This window comes from Eulemur rufifrons, chromosome 8, assembly GCF_041146395.1.
Source record: "Eulemur rufifrons isolate Redbay chromosome 8, OSU_ERuf_1, whole genome shotgun sequence".
In the NCBI taxonomy this organism is placed as follows: domain Eukaryota; kingdom Metazoa; phylum Chordata; class Mammalia; order Primates; family Lemuridae; genus Eulemur; species Eulemur rufifrons.
Window position 1 is genome coordinate 5,976,046 of NC_090990.1, and position 23,462 is coordinate 5,999,507.

At 43.0% G+C, this 23,462-nt stretch overlaps 2 protein-coding genes across 4 annotated transcripts in view; one reads left to right on the plus strand and one right to left on the minus strand.

The window, feature by feature from the left end:
* Positions 1-6,065: 6,065 nt before the first annotated feature.
* On the minus strand, positions 6,066-15,545 carry DFFA (DNA fragmentation factor subunit alpha). Of its 3 annotated transcripts, none has more exons than XM_069477321.1 (6): positions 15,374-15,545; positions 13,110-13,271; positions 11,700-11,842; positions 8,532-8,721; positions 8,162-8,310; positions 6,066-7,047 (listed from the first exon to the last, which is right to left on the minus strand). In XM_069477321.1, exons 1-6 carry the CDS (start codon positions 15,507-15,509, stop codon positions 6,835-6,837), a joined length of 993 nt encoding a protein of 330 aa, XP_069333422.1. In that variant the 5' UTR covers positions 15,510-15,545; the 3' UTR covers positions 6,066-6,834. The 3 variants fall into 3 exon arrangements, with proteins under 3 accessions (XP_069333422.1, XP_069333424.1, XP_069333423.1); XM_069477323.1 differs by having other exon boundaries at positions 6,983-7,047; positions 8,091-8,310; XM_069477322.1 differs by lacking the exon at positions 6,066-7,047 and having other exon boundaries at positions 7,683-8,310.
* Positions 15,546-17,421: 1,876 nt separating this feature from the next.
* The window catches only part of PEX14 (peroxisomal biogenesis factor 14), a 126,683-nt gene continuing 120,642 nt past the window's right edge, over positions 17,422-23,462 (plus strand). The window contains exon 1 of the mRNA XM_069477324.1: positions 17,422-17,496. Within this exon, the coding sequence (XP_069333425.1) occupies positions 17,461-17,496 (36 nt within the window). The 5' untranslated portion in view covers positions 17,422-17,460. The remainder of the gene's footprint in view (positions 17,497-23,462) is intronic.

The following is a 23,462-nucleotide window of genomic DNA, read 5'->3' on the forward strand; positions in this document are numbered from 1 at the left end:
AAACAAATGTTATGCTATTAAACAGAAAACATCATGCTGACATGCTTATAAAAGTTCTATTCAAACTTGCTGTTATGTATGGGTTTTAATTAGTAACTTAATATTAATTGGTTACAATTTTTTTTATGGATTACAGCTTCATATTTGCTTTTCGAGGAATGAAGTCTATTTATAAAAGTGTTCTTTCGAACCAGATACAGTAAGCTGTACTGCTGCCCAGCCTGTAGCCTGATGCTTAATTTTTGATACGAGGACATCCAAAGTGTCAGTACGTGGACTTTGTTCAGTGACAGATGGATATGTACTGTGAATAATTGTCATATTAGTTTCCTCATTCCTCAGTAATTTCCAGTGAATAATGGTTAAACAGCAAAGAAGGGGAACAATTCCATTTTCTGTAATGTAAGGCAGAGGAGCTGTTGAGCCCTACATGGTTAGGGGTAAACAAATCCCTCAATTTCAAAACATTTATCAAATTTATATAATTTTCTCCCAAAGCCCCCAAATGCTTGCTTGATTATACACATATTGTTTATGACTCCTGAATCATAGACTCTAAAGGAAACTGCCAGCGTGAAAGTTTTTTAGATGCTGAACTTTAAAGCTTAAAGATCCACACCTGGAGTTATGGAGAGTTTCCAGGGGTCAGGGCTAATATTGGGAAAACTAGCAAGGGCTGGCTGGAGAACACGGGCGTATTATTCTGTTCTCTGGACGCCGGGGAGCAGACTCACTGGATATGACTGCTGACCATCCTGTTCTGTTTTCTGCAGAGCTGAGCTCATATTCATAATTACTAGCTGAATAAAGTATAATGTGATGGAAGAAACTTAATAGCATCCACATTTCCAAACACAGCAGCTTTAGGAGACCAGTAATTGGGTCAGTGCACTGGGTGGAAGACGCCTCCCTGAAAGGCCAGCTAACCTTCAGAACTTCGTCCTTTAAGATTTTTCTATAAGAAAATCATTCTCATTGTTTTTCAGTTTTTTAATTGGGATGATGGATGCACACACTTCTTAAGATTGGGGATTTTAGCTTTTAACTAAGTAGTTATCTGTAGGATAATGAGGCTCTATTAATGATAGTGCCAGGAAATCCATCAAGTCTAAGCCTGACTTCATTCAGGGGGCTTAATAAAATGTTAACTGGCATTGACTGCATGTTAGACCAGATTAATATGCTCATGATTAATAAATAAGGGTTAAATGGTAATTTCCTACCATCAGGTTTTTGGTAGACTTTTTTTTAAGAGACAGGGTCTCCTCGCTCTGTTGCCCAGGCTGGAGTGTAGTGGCACCATAATAGCTCACTGTAAACTTGAAGTCCCGGGCTTATGTGATCCTCCCACTTCAGCCTCCAAAGTACTTGGGATTACAGGTGCGCGCCACCATGATTATTTTTGGTAGACTTTCCTTTTTTTTTTTTTTTTTTTTGAGACAGAGTCTTGCTCTGTTGCCCCAGCTAGAGTGCTGTGGCATCAGCCTAGCTCACAGCAACCTCCAACTCCTGCCTCAGCCTCCCCAGTAGCTGGGACTACAGAGGCACACCACCACGCCCAGCTAATGTTTTCTATTTATAGTAGGGACGGGGTCTCACTCTTGCTCAGGCTGGTCTCAAACTCCTGACCTCAAGCAATCCACCTGCCTCAGCCTCCCAGAGTGCTAGGATTACAGGCTTGAGCCACCGTGCCCGGCCTGGTAGACTTTTCTTAAACACTTCTTCTCTGTAGTTTAATATAGTCAGGTATGTAGATGTGGGTCATCAGGCCCTGGACAAGGTCGAATTCATTCTCTTGTTATTATTTCCAGTATTTGGCACCAGAATAGATCCTTAAATGCTGAGGATGAATTGAGGATGACAAGTGTTTGACAGAAATCCCTTCATAGTATTCATATTTCAGGTCTGACAACAAAGCATTCCAGGTTTTTGGAAACAGACTAGTAATCTCAGGGGAGATACTTAACTTGATTTAAGCAGTACCTGCTGAATTCAGGGGTTGTCTTAACAACAGTAGCTTCTTCAGTAGAGAAATGGATTCCATTTGGAACAAATCAGAAAAGGAAACATCATTTAGATATTAAAAAGAAAGAAATTCTCTATTTCTAGACTAGAAACGAAGAGGCAAAGGAAAGCTGGGCAATGTACTATTTCTAACGTTTTATAAATAATGCTAATAAAACTAATTTATACTTTCCATTTGCATTTTAATTAAATATTAATAGTTAAGTGATCAAAAATATTTGTCTTATTGAAATAATTATAAGCTGGAGGAAAAGGTAGAATTTTTTGGTGATAGTTCTTTTAAAATGATACTGAAAAATACTGAAGAAAATCCAGTGTCTATGCATTAACCTGTTGGTTCACTTCCTTGTAATTGCACAAGTGTTGTCTTTTTCTTTTTTAATAAGTTTTAAGATCTCTGTGATCCAGAAGCCTTGGGAACAAGTGTTGTCTTATCTCATTTAAGCAAATAGCCAACTTTAAGGGTCTACAACCTGAAAATGCGGTGTATCACTTCTTGGCCTTTTGGCTAACAAGTGAAAATGAAGTACCTCCTGGGGAGTGAGCCTGTCCCCCTCCTGGAGATTCTCAAACAGGACGGAGGACCTCACTGTCAGAGATGTGCAGAGGACTCAGGCAGTGGATTGGTGGTCACACTGGATCCTTCCCAAGGTCCTTAAAAACCTCAAGTAGAGCCGAGTGTGGCGGCTCATGCCTGTAATCCCAGCACTTTGGGAAGCTGAGGCAGGAGGATTGCTTGAGGCCAGGAGTTTGAGACCAGCCTGAGCAACATAGTGGGGCCCTGCCTCTACAAAAAAATAAAAAAGTTAGCCAGGCATGGTGGCCTGTGCCTGTAGTCCTAGCTGTTGGGGAGGATGAGGTAGAAGAATTGCTTGAGCCTAGGAATTTGAGGTTACAGTGAGTGATGATTGTGCCACTGCACTCCAGTCTGGGCAAGAGAGGAGCGAGATCCTGTCTCTAAAAAAAAAAAACAAACCTAGAACCTCAAGTGTATTAAGATACAGCCTGAAGAAATAATTTAAAACTCTACAAATGAAATGGAGAAAAACCCTGAAGCCAAAAAAAAAAAATTAGATAATTATGAAATTAAACAGCTAAACAATCTGGCTAGTAAAGGCACATTAATCACATTAATAATCTTATAATTAATGCAGTGTTTTGTTTTTTTACAGACTACTATTATTTTATTCCTTTCTCTCTGGAAAATGAAAAATCCATTAGTTTTTTTTTCTTTTGCTTTTACCCAGAAATTAAAGGTTGGTAAGTGGTAATTAGCATAGCTCCTGTCAAAGCCAACTGCCTAATGGGGACCGACATTTGACTTAAGTTGAAAGAATGGAATATGGCTAATGTAGAGTTCATTAGTCCCGGCTGCTTTTTTCCACATTCTTTTCTCCTACCATGAGAACAGGCATGCCCTGCTCGCTCGCTCTCTCCTATTTTTAGATATATTGCTGTGCTGCCGCGTTTGTATTCTACACGGCCTGGAGGGAACGTAGATGGTACCGGGGCAATACGATGCGTTTGCAACTGCTCTCGCTACACATCTGGGCTAGAGTTTGCGGACTAAGGTCTTTGCCCTACTGACTTGTTGATAGGGGCCTCCTGCACCCCAGAAATGAAAGGGAACCACTCTCCGCTGTCTACTGTGTACTAGGTTCTATGCTCTTCCTCATAGAGAACTTCGTTTAACTCCTTCAACCTTGGGGCCTTCGGCTAACCTACAGTTCCAAGAGATTAGACTCAGTGTTTGTCTCTTTCCAAAACCCACAGTACCTTTTTCATCATCCTATCCAGTAGAGATGCTTGGTGGGTTTGTTTCAAGTACAGAATACTAACACGCAGACCTGTCAACTAAAGCTTTACTGTGTATTTGACAGAAATATTTTAATCTAGGAGGGCAAAGATGAAGGTGTCAATCTAATTGGTGAATAGAGATATCATTCTCTATTTCTGGAATCCAGTTTACTACTGTGTAAACCGTAAGGTGTTCACTGAGGTTTATTTGCTGCGCTGACACCACCAGCACGATGACTATCGGTAGAAAGGTTTTGGCAATTGTGCTGTAGACATGTTAGGCCTTTCCCAGTTGGCAAGGCTGCCAACTTATTACATGGGGGATAAGAAAACCAGTGTTCTGGGTATAGAATAGAAAAGCATGTGGACGTAAGAGAAAATACAGAGAAGTAGGAAGAGTGCGGAAGTTAGAACCAGAAGACCTGTCTTTGATTCCTGGTCCTTCTCAATAGCCTTGTGACATGAGGCAAGTCCCTGAACCCAACTTTGCTCATGTATAAAATGAAGGATGACAAGCCATGCCCTGCCTCACTCACCTGGTTTTGTGAGGCTCAAATGTGTTAAGTGCTGACACACAGCAGACTATAGACTGTTAGAAAAATCCTGGATGGGCATTACTGCCCCTCCAGGGGCATTTTGGAAATGTGTGGACACTTTTAGTTGTCTCAGTGACTGTGTTACTATTGGCACTGGGTGGGTTAGGGGGTGGGATACTAGTTTTCCTGCAATGCACAGGGCAGGAAGAATTGTCCCACATCATGCATGACTTTTCAATATCATGCTGGACATTCATATGGATGAAAACCTGTTCAAAATGATATGAAAGTAATTGTTTTGTACACAAGCACAAAGGTGTTTTTTTTTTTTTTTTTTTTTTGAGACAGGGTCTCACTCTGCAGCCTAGGCTAGAGTGCAGTGGTATCATCGTAGCTCAGTGCAACCTCAAACTCCTGGGCTGAAGTGATCCTCTTGCCTCAGCCTCCGGGGTAGCTAGGACTACAGGCACAGGCCACCATGCCTGGCTAATTTTTCTATTTTTTGTAGAGATGGGTTCTCACCATGTTGCTCAGGCTGCTCCCAAACTCCTGGCCTCAAGCCATCTTCCCATTTTGGCCTCCCAAAGTGCTGGGATTATAGGTGTGAGCCACCATGCCTGGCCAAGCACAAAGTATTTTTTTGCAGTTTTAATGTGCCCTGGATTTTCTAGGAATGTAGCTACTTTGTAAATCAAGGATAGATGTTATTTTGTGCAGAACTACTGTTCTGAGAAATCCCATCACCAAGGGCAATGCTGCTTGTGGTATTTGAGCAATCACTGCATACCCAGGGCAGCCTGCCTTTGTCAAGTTCACAGTAACTCAGTGTGGAACTAAAAGCATCTGACAGCCTCAATGTGCCTTTGGTCATGTTCAGACAGTGATATACATGCCATTATATTAGATATTATTTTCCTTTTGCTTCTTCTGAAATATTAAATTCAGGATATTATACTGATGCTCTTGTAAGTATGGGTGTGGGCAGGTTATCAGCTATGGCTTCTATTTAAGGATAATTCAGAAGGTTTTCCAAAATAAGCTATATTTTTATTTTTTATTTATAAATAGCCCATTCTTCTGCAGAAAGAATTATTTTTATTTTTCAAAATAAGCTATAAAAAAGGAAGTACCGGGGCTAACAAGTGTAAGGCATTAGTAAAAAGAAGCTGAATAGATCTGAGCCCTCCTTGAACATGATCACAGAAGGAAGTTCTTTTTGTTTTAATTGTTTTTTGTACCCCATCTTCACCCCAGGATTTACTGTTATAGTTCTTTATTTAATAATAAATAGCCAATCTATCTCTCTCTCTCTCTCTTTTTTTTTTTTTTTTTTTTTGAGGCAGAGTCTCGCTTTGTTGCCCTGGCTAGAGTGCCGTGGTGTTAGCCTGGCTCACAGCAACCTCAAACTCCTGGGCTCAAGCGATCCTACCACCTCAGCCTCCCAAGTAGCTGGGACTACAGGCATGTGCCACCATGCCTGGCTAATTATTTCTGTATATTTTTAGTTGTCCAGCTAATTTCTTTCTATTTTTTTTTTTTTAAGTAGAGATGGGGTCTCACTCTTTCTTAGGCTAGTCTAGAACTCCTGAGGTCAAACGATCCGCCCACCATGGCCTCCGAGAGTGCTAGGATTGCAGGCGTGAGCCACCACACCCCAATTTATCTCTTAATAGCATTCTATTTTCATCTAAGCACGCATTTAAAAAAGTCAAATAAGTCAATGATAACGATTTAATCATCTTTTCCCTGCAAGAGTGTATTGTAGATTCCAAAACCTGCAGAACAAGTTTGTACAGAAACAGGAGGCAACAAACCAGAAGTGCTCTGCTTTGCAGCCAGAGAGGCTTGGAGTCATATCGCATGGAAACCACATTAATGACCTTTCATACCCCCTGCTGATAAAACATATTAGAAAACCGAAGAGTTTCACAGTGGTAACAGATATAATTTCACAATAGTGAATTAGATATTAGAAATGGTGAAGTAGACTCTGTATGTCCCTATGGTCTGCAAACTTAATGTGTGCCTTTACACAAACAAAAAAATTCATTAACTTGAGAAACAACTTTATGGGCATAATAAACACTCTATTATGTCACTTTTTATACCTCTATCTGTGTTTAAAATTCTGCAGTTCTATCTTTAGGATAAGGATAATGAGTCCAAAAATATGATGATGATTTCTTTTCATTGCCCTTGACGATTACTTTTAAACAAGGAACATAAGAATATGTAATTAGAAGAGGTAGGATACTGTTGGTGCAGCTGTATCATTCAAAACTGGTAGAAGGACATGTTGAGACCTGGAATAGCTTTTCTGGAGGGAGCATAAAGTCAGCCTTCCAGCCTGATCCAGAACATACTCTAAGGCAGGGGGTAGAGCAGTATGTAGGTAGTAAAATCACTAGGCTGAAGGCATTTACAGATAACAAAAACCAAGGCCACAGGGTTCTCCTTGGTGTATTTCCAGCTGTAACTATGTGGGATCTTGTCTGGCTCGTTTAGGATTCTGCAGTTCTCCAGGTAGTGAATTCTTCCTTGCTGAAATGTTCCTGAGAGAATGCAAGCTCTGCATCTGCTGCAGGCGCAGGGCGAGCTCCTGGTTACAGGCCTGTTGAACATTTTCTGTCTTCTTTATATCCCAGTTCAAAGCAACAGCCAGTGCTCTGGGGTCTTCTTTGGTAACCAACTGCAGCAACAATAAGAACCACTGAGAACCACAACTTCTGTGCTCCTTACCTGCTGCTCTCTTGATTTTTGTTTTTAAAAGGTAATTAGTTATTTATTTATTTTTTTTTAAGAGACAGTGTCCTCTATTGTCTAGGCTGGAGTGCAGTGGTGCAATCACAGCTCACTGCAACTTTGATATCCTGGGCTTAAGCAATCCTCCTGCCTCAGTCTCCTGAGCAGTTCGGACCACAGGTGCATGCCACCGCACCTGGCTAATTTTTACAATTTTTTTGGTAGAGATGGGGTCTCACTATCTTGCCCAGGCTGGTCTTGAACTTCTGGCCTCAAGCAGTCCTCCCGTCCTTGGCCTCCCAAAGTGCTGAGATTATGGGCACCCTGCCTCTCATAATGTTCTTTAGGGAAATGTGACTAGGCAACATCAGTTTATGTTATCTCTTAACACTGAAATGCCAGCTTTCTTTCACAGTAAATGGTCAAGTGCCTTTTCTTACCATACAACACGAACAGGAAAGGATCTTTGGAAAGAAGTTTACTTGGAGCAACTCTAAAGTCCTCCACCTACAGGAAATTTAGCCAAGCTCACGTCAACAGTTTCCTTCCCTTCTGTCTACAATATAGAGGTACTTGGGACAAGGACAAAGACAAGGAAAAGAATTAGTAACACCCACCCCAAAGGGTTCCCTTCATCAAGCTTCTAGTTCCCTGGTCTTAGACGGCCAGCACAAATGATAGCCTCAAGTTTGCTTTTGCATGTAATACTGTTCAGACCTCAGGACTGACTATGGATCTTTGACCGCTGACAGACGCAGAAGCCATCTCAGAAGATGGAGCCCTGCCAGTCCTCCCTGTCAGGTTTAGTCATTTCACTACTGACTCTGGACCAGAGGGTAGTGTTTAATGATCTGAGGAAGTGCACTCATTTTTTTAAACACCATTTTGATTTAGATTAAATGAGATGTTTGTAAATGCTTTGGTATATAATAGGCAAATTGGCAGCTATGATTCAACATCTGCAGAGGTGAAAAAAAATCCCATACATGCCTCTGCACGGTAATCCTACATCTCCAAGGCAAGTCATTCTCTGCAGTTCAAGGACCCTGGTTCTTGCCCACCTCCAAATCCTGACTAGATAAACTCAGCTCTGGAGCAGGCTTCTCCTTCAGTGCAGTAAGGATCTGGCTCGTCAGTGTAATTTCAGAGATCTCTCCGCTCATACCCGTGTCAACTGCATCCACCTCTTCACTGAAGCCAGCTCTGGACTCTGCAAAGGAGACGCGAGACAGAGATCAGCACGCCACATGATCACACAGCCACATAACCAACCAGCCAGAGTAATCAGCTGGGCAAAAGAGAAACGTGTCATTCCAAGATCCCGTGTGGCTTCAGTGTTTCTGACTGCATTGCAAACATGAGGTCCTCTCTCAAGGGAAAGCTCCATTGGCCCTGAGTTCTCAGAGTCACTCCCCCAGCAGAGAGTCCTACCTTCCTGCTTTGACAAGATGCTGCCCTCCTTCTCCAAAGCCTGGAGATAAAGCTCCAAGAGCTGCTTGGACTGACGGGCTTCTTCTCTCTGGTCAAGCACCTGCTGGAGCGTGTTCTGGAGCCCCTGAATGGCGGCACAACTTTGGCATAGTTCCTGAGCCAGGTCTGAACATGGAACATCGATGAGCACCTAACAAACAAATACAGCCTCTAAGAAATCTAAAAGGGCTTCTATCGCTTAAATATTCTCAAGAACTCATTTCATCTACTTCCCAAAGTTACCTACTATGGCTGGTTGACAGTCAAGAGAGAAGCATGTGACTTTTCCAATTTTTTTCTAGTGCTAAAATTGGGAAAATGATGCCTTGGTGCCTCATTAAAAACAAAAGAAAACCCCAGTATTTAAAAACCCACCTGTACAGAATATAAAGGAGGAGTCTTATTTATCCAATAAATCACTATAAAGTTGTTTTAAGCAAAAAATCCTCTGATTTTAACCTTAAGTATTTTTATTTTTATTTTTGAAAAAAAAATTTTTTTATAGGGTCTCACTCTGCCACCCAGGCTGGAGTGCAGTGGTGCAATCATAGCTCACTGCAGCTTGGAACTCCTGGGCTCAAGTGATCCTCCTGCCTCATCTTCCCAAGTAGCTGGGACTACAGGTGCCATCACCAAACCTGGCTAATTTTATCTTTTGTAGAGATGGGGTCTTGCTATGTTGCCCAGACTGGTCTCAAACTCAGGCCTCAAGCAATCCTCCTGCCTTGGCCTCCTGAAGTGTTGGGATTATGGCTTGAACCACCATACCTGGCCTGAAATTTTCTTTACTACAGGCACTTGCCACCATGCCCAGCTAATTTTTTTTATTTTTTATTTTTTAGAGATGGGGTCTTGCCATCATGCTCAGGCTGGCCTCAAACTCCTGGCCTTAAGCAATCCTCCCTTCTCAGCCTCCTAAGTAACTGGGAATAGAGGCATGCACCACTGTGCCCAGCAAGCATTATTATTATACATGGTCATGGCTTTAAGAGTCTATTTTTAAAATACAGTAACCTATACTTAGCTTTTAAATAATATGTTCAGTCTCTGAAGTGAGGAACACCTCACATGTACTAAATTGGGAAAGGCTCCTCTGAGGGAGAAGACTTTTTAGTTATTTTAAACTATTATACTGCATAAATTTTTAAACAGGTTAATATCAATATATTCACAAGGTTCAAAATTCAAGAAGTATGAACCTCATGAGGTTGGTATTAGTATTCCCCTCATTTTACAGAAGAAAATGAGACAAAAGAGGGTAACTGACTTCCCAGGAAGCGTAGTCATAGTTCAAATCCTCACAACTGCGTGCAAATGATCCTTGTGGTCTTCCCTTCCCTCCCATCTGTCCTCGTGGCCCGCAGTCCCTGTGGTGGGTGGCCTGCCTTGTAAGCTCTTTCAGTGTACTAAGCTTCCCTCTGGAGCCTAGCTGTCAGGGCTCAACTCTGACAAACTCATATTCTGATGTCCCTATTTTGGTAAGGCCCACTATGCTCATGTTATAAGGATATATCATAATATGCTAGCCTGTTGGGATGGGAAGGGACCTCACTTTCTGTTTCTTAAAAAAAAGAAAGAAATCAAGCTGCTCCTGCCTTCCCTCTGCCTGGAATGCTAGCCTCAAGCTTTCCATGTAAGCTCCATTTTGTTCTTTAGCTCTCAGTTTAATCATCACCTCTTGGGGACCTGCTAGTGTTTATCAAATGCACATACCCTTTTGTTTTGTTTTGTTTTCCCTTTTTCTTTAGAGACATCTCACTCTGTTGCCCAGGCTGAATTCAAACTCCTGGGCTCCAGCTATCCTACTGCCTCAGCCTTCTGAGGCATACAGGCATATGTCACCATGCCCAGCTAAATGCAGGTACCCTTTAATTCAGCAATTATACCTCTATGAATTTATTCTACAGATAAGCATGGGTGCAAAATGGCATTGGTATGGAGCTTTTACAGCACTGTCTAGAATAGCAAGACTGATGAGAACCCAGATGTCCATCAATGGGGGATGGGTCTCATTAAAAAAATCATGGTGTATGCATGAAATGGAACAACATGCAGTGGCAAAAAAGAACAAGGATGCCTTTTCTATATTGATCTAGAGTACTCTCCAAATATTTCTTTAATAGACAACGGAAGCACAGGTATGTATGTGCCTCTATTTGTGTAAAGAAGGGGAGAAGGAGAAAATATGTGCTTATTTGTTTGTATATATATTATCTCTGGAATGGGAAATTGATCAGTTGTCTCCAGGAAGGGAGATCTGGGAGGTTGGGGCAGGGCTCAGACTTTTCCTATATGTCCTTTTTCTCCAATAGCTTTATTAAGATATAATTCACATGCTATACAATTTGCCTATATAAAGTATACAATTTAATTGCTTTTATTATATTCACAGAGTTGAGCAACTGTCAACCACAGTCAATCTTGTAACATTATCATTGCCCTAAAAAGAAACTCCCTGTTTCTCCTTAACCCCCCTCAACCCTGGGCAACCATTAACCTACTTTCTATTTCTACAGATTCGCATAAATGCAATTATAAAATACGTGGTTTCGTGTCTGCCTTCTTTCGCTTAGCATGTTTTCAAGGTTTATCCATGTAGTAGCATGTATTAATATTCCATTACTTTTTATGGCCATATAATATCCCATTGTATGGATTTTTGTTTGGAGACAGGTCTCCCTCTGTCGCCCTGGGTAGAGTGCAGTGGCATCATTACAGCTTACAGCAACCTCAAACTACTGGGCTCAAGCAGTCCTCTTGCTTCGGTCTCCTGAGTAGCTGGGACTACAGGCGTGCACCATCACACCCGGCTAAATTTTCTATTTTTAGTAGAGACAGGGTCTCACTCTTGCTCAGGCCAGTCTTGAACTCCTGAGCTCAGGTGATCCTCCCGACTTGGCATCCAGAGTGCTAGGATTACAGGCGTGAGCCACACCGTGCCTGGCCCAAAACATACTATTTTAGGAGAGAACTATAAGTGAAGAATCTTAGTTGTAATTTGAGCATTGTTTAAAAATTAAGAATTAAGAAATGATGGAATTACTATGGCAAGACTTCGTGGAAGCCAAGAAGGTGGCAGGGGCTGCAGAGGCAGGATGAGCATTGCTGTGGGTTGAGGAGGAGGCTTACTTGGAGCTCCTCCTCTGACAGGAGGATGATGCTGGATAGATCTTCCTTCAGCTGCCTGGCCACATTCTTCCATTTCAGCTCTGTCCCACTGTCCGTTTCATCTACATCAAAGGACTCTTGGGAAATCCAAGCTGTACCTCCATCTGATAAATGGGAGAAAATGCCAGACACGGTCAGAGTAATTTGAAGTACTATTTTCGCCTCTTCCCCCAACACACATAGACCTCTTGAGGATGTCTGCATCCTTCTGACTGACCATTTAAAAATATTTCGGTGGTGAAGGAAGCACCTTATCTCAAGGATTCACAGGAAAGCCAATCCCCATCTAGGACCTTAAGTTTCCTTCTTCCTCCTTCTTCTGTTTATGTATGTGTGAAACTGCTCTGTGTTCTACGGAAAGAAGCCACTTAAACCCAATGAATGGTCACACACCCCCAGGATCCTATCACACTTCCCTTTTGGTTGCTTTTTGTCTAGGTGTGTCCTATATCTGTATACAAAAACATTCATTCTCACCAGCACTTCTCTGGTGCTTGGGGATTGGTCCCTTCCTTAACTGGAGGAGCTGTAGCCACTATTTGCTGTCCCTTGGGCCTGAGTACAAAGGGTGCTGGTAGAGCCATTGCTGAAAGGTGATTTCCTCAATTTAGTGGCTCATGGACTTTTCTCAAGACACTTCTTTATCTCTTTGATCCCTGATCATCAATGTTAGTCCCTTTTGTATCTCCAGTGATGATGATGATGATAGTGACAGGTAACATTGATTGAGGACTTACTGTGTGCCAGCTAAGATCTAAATGCTTCATATCAGTGGTTCTCAACTGGGAGTGATTTTGCCCTCTGGGAGACATTTGACAATATCTGAGTCATTCTTAGTTGTCACAGTTGGAGTGGGGGATGGTACTGGCATCTAGGGATGCTGCTGAACATCCTAAACATACAAAGCAGCCTTTCCGCAACAAAGAATTCTCCAGCCCCAAATGTCAACAGTATTAGTGAGAAACTCTGGTTTGATATGTACTATATTATTCTGACAACAATCCTAGGAGACAGGTACTATAGTTATTATGTCAAGAAGGCACTGAGAGGTCATGTAATTTGCACAAAGTAACCTGGCTAGTAAATGGTAGAGACAGGATTCAGATCCAGGCAGCCTAACTCCCACCTGCAGTGCTGATCTTCCTGCCATGCTACATTTACTTGCTTTCAGTCTGTGAGTTAGCTGAGAACTGGGCCCATATCTCCCCAGGACTCAGCACCATGTCTGTGACATAGAAGGTGCTCAGTAAATGTTTGCTACATAAATGTTTAAAAAGCTAGACAAACAGCAACAAAGAGCTTTTGCAATAAAATGAATATGATGGATGCTGTATGGCATAGGCCATTTTATATATGGCTGCTGCTTCTTACCTGAATTGTTGTATGCCCACTTCTCATTATTGGCCAATGCCACAAACTTAGTATTAGAAGGTAGGCACAGGAAGTAATCATCATCATCCACTATGGTGCCATCCTCTGCCAGGACCAGAGTGATTGGTGTCAGGGACTTATCAATGGCCAGAATGTCACAGGCTGAGAAGAATAAAATATTTTGCAGCTGACAAATATTCATAAGGAAATTATATCCATCCTTATATTCTCAATATGTATCCCTCTAAAGCCGAGCAGAATTCCTGGTTTGTAGTAATAACTACAGTAACAACCATAAATACTAGCACTAATATAACACCATGTGCCCAGTAGTGTTCTAAGTGCTTTTCATATACAGCATTTAATCTCATAGCAATCCTGTAAGGTGGGTACTATTATTATTCTCATTTTACAGATGATGAACCCAAGGCTCAGGGAGGTTAAGTAACTTATCCAAGATCACACAGTTAGTAAGTGGTAGAGGTGGAATTTAAACCCATACTGTCTGGCTCCTAAAAATGTGTTCACTACAGCTACTCTGCACCAGTGTATAGGAGGCATTGGAGTTTTCACTTGAATAAACAACCAGCGAAAGTCTGGTTTGATTTCTTACAAATAAGCCATCTTTCATTTACTCATTCATTCAGTGTTCATCTTAAATTCTATTTGTTTTAATCAAAATTTTTTTTATTTACTTATGTTTTTAGAGACAGGGTCTCCCTCTGTTGCCCAGGCTGGAGTACAGTGGCGTGATCACAGCTCACCGCAACCTTGAACTACTGAGCTCCAGCGATCCTTCTGCCTTAGCCTTCTGAGTAGTTAGGAGTACAGGTGCACACCAGCATGCCCAGCTAAGTTTTTAAAAAAATTTTTTGTAGAGATGAGATCCTGCTATGTTGCCCAGGCTGATCTTGAACTCCTGGCCTCAAGCAATCCTCCTGTCTCAACCTCCCAATTCACTGAGATTATAGGTGTGAGCCACTATGGCCAGCCTTAAATTCTCCTATGTGACAAAAGTAAAAAAAAGAAAGAAAAGAAAGGAATGCTAAAATTTTGTTCTTGTAGTATCTTCCTTTGCACCTTTTCTAACCTATGGGAAAGTATAAGAGAAGCAGAAGCTTCTATCAGTAGCTTTTCATTTTCATTATCACTGGGCAAAAGGCTTTCTCTCGGGCAGGTCCAAACCATCCCATTTAGTGATGGCAATGTCTAAAATGCTAACAGGACTGAAGTAAGCAAAAATAGCTTAATTACTACAAATATCCCTCTGCAATGATGTCTACCACCCAAATAGAACAGCAAGCCTTATGTGGGCTGAGCTACAAAGAACACAGGCCTCTGTGCCAAGTATATCCAGCCAATACTCTGAAGTGGCACTAAAATTGAAGTAACCTAAGGCCAGGAAAAAATATGTAAACATTTATATGGCAAAAATCTGTCTCACCAAGGCATTTATAATGCTTTGGTTGCTCCTGAATCTCTGAGAAACTTCTATATGGTATCTGTTGGGGCTTACTGATGCTGAGATGGAGGAACTGTACACTCTGACAGGAAGTGCCTGGGGCTGGCTCACACATCTAACCGGTAAAACTTCTTTGTATTAACAATTTGTTGCTACAGGCTAATAACATTTGCAAAGCACTCGAATATGTCATCTCATTTGAAATCCTTTGAAGCGGGGCTGGGAGTATTATATCTAGTCTGCCCATGAGAAAACTGAGCGTTGAGAGATGGTTAAGTGCAAGGTCAAGCAGCTAGTAACAGTATGGCGCCAAGCTCAGAACTTCTGTCATCTCAGTCATCCACAACTCACGTTCCTTGTCTGGACGTCCAGGAACGGTGAGTAGCAGCGCCCTCTTTATGGCACAGGTCCCTGTTAGAGATGATGGTGCAAATCCGCCCCTACCCTGCTGTGGGCTCAGCTGGGGGCCCCAGTACCACTTTAGTGAGCCGCAGTGGCAGGAATACACTGGACTAGGTTTGATCCAATATCTAAGTGATTTTAGGCAACAGACCTAAACCGAATCTGTCTTAATTGGCACACTTCTTCCTATCTTGCCACCACTGTGCATCTCACACGAGATAAATTACGTTTAAGCACCTGAAATCCATAAATCGCTAAACCCACGTGAACCATTTCTCTCTCAAGGCTCCACCCGAGCTACAAGAAGCCCCCAGTCGCCTCTCCAGACCCCGCCTTGCCCCGCTGGCCATCCTCCCGCGGCCCCGGCTCCCCCAGCCCCTCGCCCGGGTCCCCTGCCAACCCTTGTTCCTCAGCTCCTCCAAGCAGGAGGCCGCCACGCCGTGCTGTTCGCGGCTGTGGTTGCGGCGCAGCAGACACGGCTTTAGATTCCGAATCTCGCCGGGTTCTGGAGCCCCAGCGCTCTCAGTCACCTCCATCCTTTTCAAAGTGGGAGACCGACTGACTCCAGGAAGTCGCGGGAAGCTAGGTGCGGCTCTCCTCCTACTCGACCTCCCCCCCAATTCCCGCGGCCTGCTGGGAGTTGTAGTTCTTGCTGCAGCAAATCACGCATGGGACCGGGGCACGCCGGGAATTGTAGTTCTAGTCGGCAATCACGTGCGACCCCGAGGCGTGCCGGGAACTGTAGTCTCTGGATTCAAAGCCGATTTCGCTATTATTAGTATATCACGGGATTCAGCTCAGGAGGAGTTTGTTTTTACATTGTATTGATATTTAGGAGTTGCAAGTCGCACGTTTACAAAGGAGGTCAATAGGGACTTACTTTGCGTCACGAAGCACACGCATTGAATTTTTAGAGCACTCCTATTTGCATATGTGGTGATGGGATGCATAATGTACTTAAATAAAACAGTCTGTCATTGCAGTGTGTTAATTGGTTTTCCTTTTCTAACCTGAAAAGATTTGTAAGATGTCCCAGTGTGCAGGCTGATTTGAAAGAAGTCAATTTTAAAAACTGACAAGTTTTCAGTCTTGATGAAAACACAACAAAGTACCGTAAGATACCCACACATTTCCACCCATTCCATTCCCCGCTTCAGCTGTACAAATTGGGTTGGGGCCTCAGAACAAAATGCTTTATTTAAATAGAGCAAACATTAAGGTCTCAAATCAGGAAGGAAAGGGGAAATGCGAACCACAGTACTGCTGCGATTGTTCAGATGCTACTTAACAACATATTAATATTTATCCTTGGCTGGGCGTGGTGGCTCACGCCTGTAATCCTAGCATCCTGGGAGGCCGAGGCTGGAGGATCGATCCAGATCAGGAGTTCGAGACCAGCCTGAGCAAGAGCGAGACTCGCCTCTACTAAAAATAGAAAGAAATGATCTGGACACCTAAAAATATATAGAGAAAAAAATTAGCCGGGCATGGTGCATGGTGGCACATGCCTGTAGTCCCAGCTACTCGGAGGCTGAGGCAGAATGATTGCTTGAGACCAGGAGTTTGAGGTTGCTGTGAGCTAGGCTGACGCCACGGCACTCACTCTAGCCTGGGCAACAAAGTGAGACTCTGTCTCAAAAAAAAAAAAAAAAAAAAAGGTTCCTCTCTTAAGAGGGCATTTTATGTAAACTAGAAATAATTGCCCATATTTGTTCAGTCAGTCCCTTTCATATTTTGTTTATTTAAAAAAGTGGGTGAGGAAATCAGATACTTTCTAAGGAAAAGGGTAGGCATTTAAAAGTGTTTGGTAGGAGGAATTGTTAATTAAGACAACCCTTTGAGTACTTCATATTGACCAAAACACAACTATAATATGACCTGGCTCAGAGTTCTTATATGCATCCTTTTTCATGTAATTTCATATTTAGTTTAAAATCTAACAATTCAACCACTATAAAATAATTATGTTTCTTACAGAATCCTCTCCTCCCCCCAAAGCCCCTTCCAGTGTGTTTTCCCAAAAGACCTACACACTGTTATCCAAGTCCTATCCCCACGATTGTGTGTGTTCGGCCCGGGCTTATTTCTAGCGCCTACCAAAGTTCCTGGCAAATAGAAAGTACTCGATGACTGGCACCGAACTGAATGTCTAAGAATTAATTTCCAAGTTTCTCCACATTCATTCATTATTAAATACTTAGCGAGTCCCCACGACACTGTGGGGATGGGTAGAGATTTAATTCAATAAAATAATACACATATAACAATGCAAAAGAGGATTTAGATTTCGGATCTTCCTTTAAAGCAGAGACAATGGAAATTAGTGCGAGGTGAACCAAGACAGCCGGGTTCCACCCTCTGCCCTCAGTCCGCCCTCCCCATCGACAGGCTCTGTTCCGGCTACTTTAGTCTGGGCGGGAGAGCGAGAGCGAGGGCACTTGGGAGAAACCTCGTCCAGCTGCGATAGATTAGTCAGGCCTCAGAAAGATGGCGTCCTCGGAGCAGGCAGAGCAGCCGAGCCAGGTAAGGGGAGTGGGACTGCCCCGCTGTAGCGGCGGGGACCCCGGCTGGAGGGGGCGCTCGGCATACGGTTGGGAGCCGGGTAGGGACCTGGAGTCTCCGAAGCTGGGGGGGCCCCGGCTCCTTGCCCCCTCCCGAGCCCCGCCCCTCCGCGGGTCCTCCCCGTCCGGCCCCTCCCCCGGTGACCCCTCTTTGACCACACTCCGGAGCCTGGGATCTGGCGCTTGGCCGCGCCCGCGGGCCCCCTCTTCCCGCCTGCCAGCGCCTTCGGTCTCACTTGAGCTTGGCGGGAAGGGTGGCGGGACCCTTGGGAAGCCCCCAGCCTGGAGCTGCGAGGGCCCCTGCTTGAGGAGAGGGGGCGAGAGGCTCGGTCGTTCCTAGCTGTCCCCTCCGGGGAGGGGCCTGACTCCTTCAGGGTTTCCACTCCCCCACAGCCTCAGCCTCCTGGAGTGGCTGCCAGACTCTTCGTCTTTAGTACCCTTGCCAAGTTGGAGGGTCGGAAATACTATATTCGGACCCTCTCAGTACGCTGGTAGGAAGGGGACGCACTGTAAACAACAGACGCCACCAAGCTTTTGGCTCAGAATCCATCCTCGCTTCCCTGGGTTTGGTTTTATTGGCTAAGGGCTCCGCTCTAGCTTTTCACCTACAGATTCAGCTAAATCCCACCCCAGTAGGGGTTCATGGGGACCAGTGTTGACGCCTGTGCGTCTGCTGTCGGGAGGCACTGGATGATGATGATAAGGCCACTGAAGGGGTTTATAGCCCAAAGGTGAGGTGGGGTGGGGGTGAGGAGAAAGGGGCTAAGAGAGACCTTACATTTAACTGTGGATGTGCTAGCATGCTGAGGCCAAATTACGCTTATTATCTCGTTTAGTGCTGAGTACAACTTTTATGAAGTACAGGTTATTGGCCCCCATTTTGCAGAAATGGATATTAAGGGTTTGTAACATCCTCCAAATCACGTGCCTGATTGAGCCTGTAGTGAACCCAGGTATGTGACTCCACTAGTCAGCCATACATGTGTAAGTTTAGTTCAGCTTACCCAGGAAGAAGAAAACGGTTTTAATTTGGGAGCTCATCACTCATCTCTCACCTCCTTGAAACACCTTTAAGAGTTTTCAGCAGCTTACTAGTATTTCACTTCCTTTCTAGGCGAAAGATCACCACTTAGGGTTTCTTACTTATAAGAAACACTAATAAGGTGAACTTACTTATTCTTTGTGTTAAGTCTGTTAGAGGAATTGCTCTTAAAGAAGTTGGTGTGTTCCCCAGACCAGCTTCTCTTAGCAGTGTGAAGGATTCAGGAAGAGGATATCTGGATTGTAGAACATAGGAAATAACTTGAACTGAATCTGGCCTTACTGACAGAGGTTTTGGAGTTTGGAAAGTGTCTTGAAAGGAGAGACCCTCCTTTCTTGTCTAACCTCACTTAGTTTGCTGAAATGCTGAAGCTTCTCAGGGTCTGGGTTTCTCTGAACTGTTACGTGTTAGGTATGCCCACAGGCTGGGATTAAAGGGTACCTTCAGTTCCTGATTCTTATAGGACATTCAATTTGCTAGTGCTGTGACCGGTACTAAAAATCTTGCCACTTGGGGCCATTGTCATGCCCAAGGATTCCTTGATTCTGAAAATTGTCCTCTCTGTGCATGTAGAAAAAGATCTAAGGTCCTTTAAAGGGCTTTGGCCAGCACTTGTTTAATTTCAACTCTGCCTCTTCTTTGCCCTCCTTTCCAAAGCTGGTAGAGATGGAATTGCATCAGAATATGCTGGCAGCCTGGGGGAAAACCTTGAACTCTTCGTGCCAGATTCTATCTCTGCCTAACAATGAGCTGTAAATGCCCACTTTTTAAGTGAACCAACTCTCTTTAGTGGTTGCTTGTCCTTTCATTTTCAAGTCTTGATCAGACTGGTTTTCCATTTCTCCAGTCAAAGCAAAGTGGGATCGAAAGGACTGTTGGGATAATTCCCCCAAACCTGGTTTGTATGTGAAATGAATTGTGTGGGGCTGAGCCAGTGTTCTGTCTCTTGCAGAAAGTTTGTTAGTTGGCCTTGTAGCATCAATTTCTGGTTTCAAAAGATTAAGGGCAAATAACCCTTTCTTTCCTTGAGAGGCAGTGTAGAATAGTGATTACAAGTATAGGCTCTAGGCCGGGCGCGGTGGCTCACGCTTGTAATCCTAGCACTCTGGGAGGCCGAGGTGGGCGGATCGTTTGAGCTCAGGAGTTCGAGACCAGCCTGAGCAAGAGCGAGACCCCATCTCTACTAAAAATAGAAAGAAATTATATGGACAGCTAAAAATATATATAGAAAAAATTAGCTGGGCATGGTGGTGCATGCCTGTAGTCCCAGCTACTCGGGAGGCTGAGGCAGGAGGATCGCTTGAGCCCAGGAGTTTGAGGTTGCTGTGAGCTAGGCTGACGCCACGGCACTCACTCTAGCCTGGGCAACAGAGTGAGACTCTGTCTCAAAAAAAAAAAAAAAAACAAGTATAGGCTCTAAGGCCAGGCCCTCTGGCTTAGAATCCTAGCCTACTTACCAGCTGTATGATCTTAGACAGATCTACTTAACTGTTCTGGCCTTAATTTCTCCATCTGTAAAATAGGAGTAATACGAGTGCCTGTCCCATAGGGTTGCTCTGAGAATTACATGAGTTGATTTATGTAAAAGTGCTTACAACAGTGCCTGACACAATGTATTGCCAATTATTATTATTCCATTTAATAAACTCTGGATTTTCACTCACAAATGGATCTAAACCTTTCCTCAAGCCCTATTACAACATGATTTTTCATCTGTTGACCACTAATCTAGTAAAGTTGTTGTTTTATTTGTTCTGAAGTAATTCCCTAAATGCCCTGAATGCTGGTGTTTATTGCTCTTCATAATGGTATAGTCTTTTTAGTATATCCTCAGGACAGTTTGTTAGAATTTCATTTATTGCTTCATATCCTTGTTCTGTTTTCCCCACATTGCACCGTTTTGCCCGGCTACCTCTTATCTGCACATGTTGTGGCCCGTGGGGAGGAGGAACATTATTCCTATTTCTCTACTTTCTCACTAGCTTTTCTGTTTTCACTGAACAGCAGAGGCCTGGTGCAATGTGATTGCTTCACAGTTACTGAATATTATTACAGAATATAGATTTCAAATCTGTGGAGGTTCACTGGATAGAGTAAATTTTAGATTGAGAGGACACAGAAGCAGGTGGGGAGAAGAGCACTATGAAAGAGTGGAAGGGCATGGCCTTGTATCCTGCCAGGTTTTGGTGGAACTCCAGTGTTGAGAAGGATTTGTCACTCTACCTTTCTGAGCATCAGTTTCGCCTCTGTACATGAGAGCAATAATAATAATTACCATAAAGCTGGGCTCAGTGGCATGCACCTATGACTTGAAAGGCTGAGGCAGGAAGATCACTCAAGGCCAGGAGTTTGAGTCTATGGTGCACTGTGATCAGGCCTGTGAATAGCCACTGCACGCCAGCCTGGGCAACATAGCAAGACCCCATCTCTGAAAAAAATAAAAAAATTAAAAATAATTTCTCAGCCGGGCATGGTGGTACATGCCTGTAGTCTCAGCTACTTGGGAGGCTGAGGCAGGAGGATCACTTGAGCCCAGGAGTTTGAGGTTGCTATGAGCTAGGCTGACGCCACGGCACTCTAGCCTGGGCAACAGAGAGAGACTCTGTCTCAAAAATAAATAAATAAATAAAATAATTTCCCTAAACTGATTTGCTATGACAATTGACTGAAATCACAGATATGAAGAGCACCTGGTATATAGTAAGTGCTCAGTAAGTGTTAGTTTCCTTCTCCACATCTCTATGTGTAGGTCTGCAAGTCTGTTGAACTTTTGAATAACAGCAGTTCAAACGGGTATTTGCCCTCTCAATTTTTTAGTTTGAAAATTTTCCAACCTGTAGAAAAGGTGAAGGAATTATTACAGAGAACTGCTGTAAAACTCCCATAAAAACCTCACCAGAATGCTCTGTTCACGTTTTGCTGAATTTGCTTTATGTTGGTCTCTTTATGTGTCCTTTTTGGGGAAGGATTTGTAGTAAGTTGCAGATATCAGGATATTTCATCCTAGACTACTTCACCTTCTCTCTCATAAGAGTAAAGTTATTCCCCAATATGACCACAATACCATTATCACACAAGAGATTTATTTAACTTTTTTTTTTTTTTTTAGACATAGTCACTCTGTTGCCCCAGCTAGAGTGCAGTGGTGACATCCTAGCTCACTGCATCCTCAAACTCCTGGGCTCAAGTGATCTTCCTGCCTCAGCCTCCTGAGTAGCTGGGATTACAGTGTGCAGCACCACGCCTGGCTATTTTTTTTTTCTATTTTTAGTAGAGGTGGGGTCTTGCTCTTGCTCAAGCTGGTCTCAAACTCCTGGCCTCAAAGTAATCCTCCCCGCTTGGCCTCCCAGAGTGCTAGGATTACAGGCATGAGCCATCACACCCAGCCAGAAATTTAGTATTGATAATATTATTCAGCACATAATCCACATTCAAATTTTCCCACTTAAAGAAAAACCGGGATCCAGTCAAGAAACAGGGATTGCATTGATTTGTCTCTTTTAGTTTCTTTAGTCTGCTTTAATCTAAAATGGTTCTCTATTCTGTAAAAAAAAAATTTTAACTTTTTACTGAAGTTTTAATATATACCAGGAGGTATACAAACCGTGTGTAGAGCTTGGTGAATTTTCACAAAGTAAACACATTTGTGTAGCCAATACCCAGATCAAGAAAGTAAACATTATCAGAACCTCAGAAGCCCCCCTCATGTCCCTCCCATCACTATCCCAAACTCCCAAAGGTTGCCCCATCCTGACTTATGTATTTATTTTTATATATTATATATATTATTTATAAATATATGTATATTTATAACATTTATGAGATTTATTCATGATGTGAATTGTGATAGTTCATTATATTGCTATGTGTAGTTATTACATTGTGTGATTATATTTAAGCATTTATTATTAACCATTTATTAATGGACATTTAGGTGGTTTCACATTTTGGGTCATTACAAAAGTGCTGCTGTGAAAATATTTGTGTATGTCTTTTTGTGAACATATGTATGCATTTCTGGTGAGTTCATCTAGCTTTTTTCTTTTTCTTTTTTTTTATTTTTTGAGACAGGGTTTTGCTCTGTCACCCAGGCTGGAGTGCAGTGGCGTCATCATAGCTCACTGCAACCTCAAACTCCCGGGCTCAAGAGATCCTCCCATCTCAGCCTCCCGAGTTGCTGGAACTACAGGCATGCAGCACCACGCCCTGCTAATTTTTCTATTTTGTAGAAATGGAGTCTCACTATGTTGCTCAGACTGGTCTTGAACACCTGGCTTCAAGTGATCCTCCCACCGTGGCCTCCCAAAGTGCTGGGATTACAGGCCATGAGCCACTGTGCCCGACCTACCTTTTTTGTTTTTTTATGATATTGAGATGTTTGGAGAGTCTGGGCCATTTCTTTTATAAAATGTTCTATGTGGAGTTGTCTGATTTGTTTCCTCACATTTAGATCCAGGTTAAACATTTTTTTTTTTTGTGAGAATACTATATAAGCGACGTTGTGTCCATCTCAGTGTATCACGCCAGGAGGTATGTGTTGCCAGTTTGTTCCATTATTGAGGATAGGTTTGATTGCTTGGTTAAGGCGACGTCTATTAGATAGATGTCTCCATTGTAAAGGTAACTTTCTAAACTAGTCACTTTCTTTTGGGACTTTGCTTGCATTTTTTTTTTTTTTAGGGACAGGATCTCGCTTTGTTGCCCAGGTTGCAGTGCATTGGTGCAATCATATCTCACTGCAGCCTCAGACTCCTGGGCTCAAGCTATTCTCCTGCCTCCCAAGTAGCTGGGACTACAGGCGTGTGCCACCATACCTGGCTAATTTAAAAAATTTTTTGTAGAGATGGAGTCTTGCTATTTTGCCCAGACTGGTCTTGAGCTCCTGG